The 4,889-nt window shown below is 47.8% G+C and overlaps 1 protein-coding gene across 1 annotated transcript in view; it reads right to left on the bottom strand.

Moving 5' to 3' along the window:
• Window positions 1–3,881, bottom strand: part of SEC16A (SEC16 homolog A (S. cerevisiae)) — a 22,613-nt gene extending 18,732 nt beyond the window's left edge. Inside the window, exons 1-2 of the mRNA XM_010133955.1 lie at window positions 1,389–3,881; window positions 120–629 (exon numbers count right to left, since the gene is read on the bottom strand). Of these exons, the coding sequence (XP_010132257.1) occupies window positions 120–629; window positions 1,389–3,881 (3,003 nt within the window). The remainder of the gene's footprint in view (window positions 1–119; window positions 630–1,388) is intronic.
• Window positions 3,882–4,889: the final 1,008 nt, after the last annotated feature.

Raw genomic sequence — 4,889 nt, forward strand, 5'->3', positions numbered from 1 at the left:
ATTACATACTTAACTAGAACACTGTTGATCGTGGCACAACTATTTAAATTCGAAATTCAAAGATGAATGTTACTAAATCATACTGAGGTGGGGGGAGGAAAGGAAAAATAAAAATTTACCATGTAATAAAGAGCTGCTGATCTGGGGTCTGCAGGAGGGTAAGGTGGCGGGTACGGAGGCTGGTAAGCATCGTAAGGATGTCTGTAGTAGTAGTAAGGGTTCTGGGGTGTCCCAAAGGCATCCTGAGGAGTCTGAGGCAAAGGTGGATGCTGCGGGTCTTGCTGCACACTTGGTGTGACTGCCTGACTGGTGCTGGCAGAAGAGGCTGTGGAAGCTGGCGTGCCCGATGGCTGTCCAGACATCGGCTGCTTATCAGGACTCGTCTGGTCATACTGTGCTGCTGGCTGCGCTGAACTTGCCTCCTGGGGACCCACCGGGTGAGGATGGTTACTCAGGCCCTGGCTCTCCTGCTGCTGGGACACCTGCATGGCTTTAGTCCCTGTGGCAAGCGGGTAGTTGGAAGGAACCAAGGACTGTCCAGATGTCGGTTGGTGCAATGGAGTTGCTTGTGTTTGTGGCTGAGATGGCAATGCCCCCTGCACAGCATGAGGCTGCACATCTTTTGTCACCTGTTGATAGAAACGTTGATCATGCACCTCAGGACCCACCTGACCAGCACCACCAGCCGATGATTGAGGATATACTGGGCCACCAGCAAGTGACTGATTATGCACCTGTACAGAATTACTTGCACTGCTTTTCTCCAATGTCCGTGATACCGTGAAGTCAAGTGCTCCCGCAGCTTCTTCTTGACTACTTGAGCAATTTGCAGAATTATTAGCCTGCACCACAGAATTAACAGGGGAGACCAGCGCACTCGCACTTCCACCAGGGAGATTCATCCCAGGAGAAATGGATGAGTTAGACCCTGGCTTGCTAGCAAATTCAGGAACAAAACCTTCCATATTAACATTCTTTTGCCCTTCTGGAGCCAAATTAAGTGGAGTTTTCATAAGCAAGTTTGCAGGCTGATTAGAAGCAGCATCAGAGGAATTAACAGGGCTTTGTAATAAATTATGCTTTAACAGATTAGTATTTGGAAGTGCATTAACTAATAGAGATCCAACTTGCATTACAGGCATGTTTTCCCCAGAGATGATCCCGCCAGCATGTGAAGTTTGGGCACCTATTGCAGGCTTGTCCCCAACCCCAGAGTCCTTCATTGGCTGATTGTTTTCATTGCTGCTTAGCTGATTAGATAGAGAAATAGAAAAATTAATTGGCTGAGCCAAGTTATAGCTTTGATTAGGCTGTGCAATCAGGATAGGTTGGTTTTGCAAAGACTCTGTAGGTGGAGAAGACAACAAGCTTGCATAACCAGAACTTGCCTGAGACTGAAGTGCCTCCTCTTCTCCCATTTTGGGAGGATTCTCAAGATTTTCAGAAGATATATTTCCATCTCGGGAAAGCTGCACAGCAATAGTCCCTGGTTTACTTGGCTGCTGATTCAGGCCTTCTTCTGGGGGCTGAATGACTTCTACGGTTTGTTTGGCAGGTACGTACACTGCTGGAGCCGCAGGAGCTAGAAGAACATTTCCCCCAAAGTTAGGTAACTCATTATGAGCCCACAAAGTTGTTGCTGGGCTATCGCACTTCTTCACTGCTCCCTGAGCCCTTGTTAAGGACCTTCTCTCAGATACTGATTGTATGTTTTCCATAACAGCTCCAGAGTGCAATGTATTTCCAGCTTCACCACTGACTGCAAGAGGCAGGGGGTGTACCTGAGGCATGAAAATAGTTTCCAGATTATCCGGTGGCTGTTCAAGGTTGCCTGGGGATGCAGCCGGTGCAGCTGTATTCTTCTTGATATTCTTTTGGTTTGAGTGGTGTTCTCGTAATTCAACCACCATCTTTGCTTGGTCAACCTCTGCAGGTTTTATACCCACTCCATGGGACCTCACAGGCTCGAAAGAACTATTTGCACTTGTCTGAAACACTCCCGTAGGCTTTGGAGGACTTGGAGTTGGAGGCTGGGATAGATTACCACGGTAGTTCTTGCCCAGATTTAGCTCACTGGAATCACCTCCCAAAGGGGAGGAGTCGATCTGTTTAAAGAAGCCAGTGGAAGATTCTTCATCAGGCTTCCCACTTTCTTGCTGAATAAATGTACCAACTTGCTCTTGAGGTCTGGCCGAGCTCGAAGCGCTCCTATGGCTAATGGTGCTGTAGTTTGAAGATACACTATCTGGTCGGACAGGATGAGGTAATGAATCAGGTGCCTCCAGATTTGGTCCTCCTTCAGCATGGCTCACAACAGCATTCTTTGGAAGCATCTGACCTGGAAAGGATCCGTATCTATACGGATCGGGACCAGCCGCAGGTGACAAAGCACCGATGTTCTGTGGTTCACTTGGCAGCACCTCCTGGTTCTGAATGCACTCCAGGTTCTCCATATTTTCATACTGGGACCCGCCATTCCCAGACAGGTCACCTATACTTGCCTTGTCGTCACTCACAAACATAGAGTGGTTGGAGGCCTGTACCTCCTGCTGACTTACAATTTTAGGGAAGTACTGGACATCCATCCCTTTCTGTACCATCTCGTTGGCTGAACCCGCACCAGTTTGCGCCTGAGAGAGAACATTAGCCGCGACCCGCTGAGGATGCGGTGGCTGGTGATACAAGGATGATGAATTTGGCTGACAAGCATCAAACTCCGCTTTCTCCACTACGTAATTTTTCTCAGATGAAAGTATTTCCTCATTTTCTGCCTCATGCCCTTTGAAAAACATGGAGAGAGTTCCCGAATCTCGATCTGTAGGAATAGGTCTATTTGATGTTTCAGACATATCCGGAGACTGGTTTTGGGGGTTCTTTTCCTGAGCTGTGGGAACAACAAAACTGGAGTCTTGCAGCGGTGGCTGTGGGTAAAACTGCTCCTGGTACGGCTGACTTAACCAAGCGTTCGTCATTTCTGCGTTCTGCCTAAACACACTTCCGGGCTGGATGCTATTCATGTGATGATTGCTATTTGCAGAGCCGTTTCTTCCATTCTTTTCAGAACCAACAGATAAAGGCGCTTGCATGATATTTTGTGGAACACCTGGGTGTACAGGACCCTGCTGTAAATTCGTCTGTGGGGGAGGATGAGAAGTGCTAACAGAGGACTGAGAAATGTTATGAACGTCAGTCTGAGAAGACGGCTCAGGATAGGGCACAAAATTTCGAACTGGAGACTGCAGGTTACCTTGAACAGGCCTCCACTGAGACACAGGCTGCTGAGGAGGTGGAGGGAAGAATGCTGTTGCACTGGGTCCTGAAGGAGCATCGTTAGAATCTCTACTAAGGTCTTGTCTACCTCCAGGTTTGTTTGACACAGACATCATTCCAGGATGGGCACTGAAAGAATTCTCAACTGCCGCTCCTGTATTATAATGCAACGGCACTGCAGGCCCACGGAGTCCAAGATCTGCACTCGGGTGCACTTCTGCAGTACTATTTATAACGTATCCTGGGGACGGTGAAGGAATCGGAACATTAGAAAACGTACTGGTATTTATTCCCGGTTGAGATACAGGAGCAGATAAAGACATGTGCGGTCCATGAGGACTGTCCCCTGCACGTGATGGTGAAGTCTGTGGAAACGCCACTGGGGAACAGCTTTGCATACCCAATGCATTGCCCTTGGATGGATTATCTAAAGGGGAACCCTGGGGAGTTTGTCTGCCAAACGCAAAAGGGTCTGTCACAGGCTGCACCGGGACAGCTGTGGCATTTGCTCGTTTACCCAACGAGCTGTTTCTCCAGTACATGTTCCGAGCAACGCCCGCAGGAGGAGGAGCTGCTGCTCCTGCGGGAACAGGCTGTGGAGGCTGCTGCATAGTGGCCTTCTTGCAGGGTCAGGCGCTAGGCGACAAACTCAGAGTGGATGCCGCAGAGAGTCCTTCTTCTGTCCTGTTAAGGCAAAACAGATGAAAGTCAGTTGCCTCTCACAATACAGGCAGCACTTCAGCAATTTTTCTTGTAGAAACACAGTTAGTCAAAGAACTTGAAGTAGAACATCTGCAGAATGTGTAAGAAACCTAACACCGAACATGGTCTTTCTGAGTCCATGTCCAGGATTAATGGAGTGTAATGCTGTGTGATAACAACACACGTCACTTAACAACCGTATTAACAAATACTCCAGGTAAGAGTAATTAATCACAGTTCAGCCCCAAAGAAGAGTTAAAATCTCAGTCAAAGCACCGGTGGAATTACACTGTTATATTTCCCCAAATTTGTTCTAAGCAGAAGCCTGCACCGTAGTCGAGACGCAGCAGCAGCCAGTCTGCGATAGACCCTGCATGCACCACAGCGAGCTTAAGTTAACTAGAAAGTCGAGAAATCGTTATCTAACCCTAACTGTGTTAAAGACGATCTTCAGCTCTGTCATGCTGCTGCTCAGTGTGAATGGATCTTTTCACAGGTAAGACGAGAAGCATCTCAAGAGAGAATTCATCAGATGTTATTTCCCTCCACAGAACACAGCCCATTTTTGTTGTAATAAAGAGAACACTGTGTAGGACAGTAGAGTTATTTACTTTGAGAAAGGCAACTGGGTTTTCACCACAAGTATTCTCTCTTTTAGATGACTGCTGCATGATGGCAAAACTGCACTGAAGAACCGAAATGACAACCAACTCCTCCCACCTATTACTTAACCAGTGGTCTCCCTTTAGCACCAGTGGGATTTTGGCACAGCGTCAGAGTTGGAGCTGTACTGCAGGTGGAACACAAGTGTTCCAACCCTGCCAGCAAGGACTCCAAACAAATCCAAGAGGAATCCGGTCAGTATACTAATCAGGAACAGGTATTTTTCTATTCTATCAGCCCTCAACAATCTGGGG

Source organism: Buceros rhinoceros, unplaced genomic scaffold (genome assembly GCF_000710305.1).
Source record: "Buceros rhinoceros silvestris isolate BGI_N320 unplaced genomic scaffold, ASM71030v1 scaffold42013, whole genome shotgun sequence".
NCBI classification, from domain to species: domain Eukaryota; kingdom Metazoa; phylum Chordata; class Aves; order Bucerotiformes; family Bucerotidae; genus Buceros; species Buceros rhinoceros.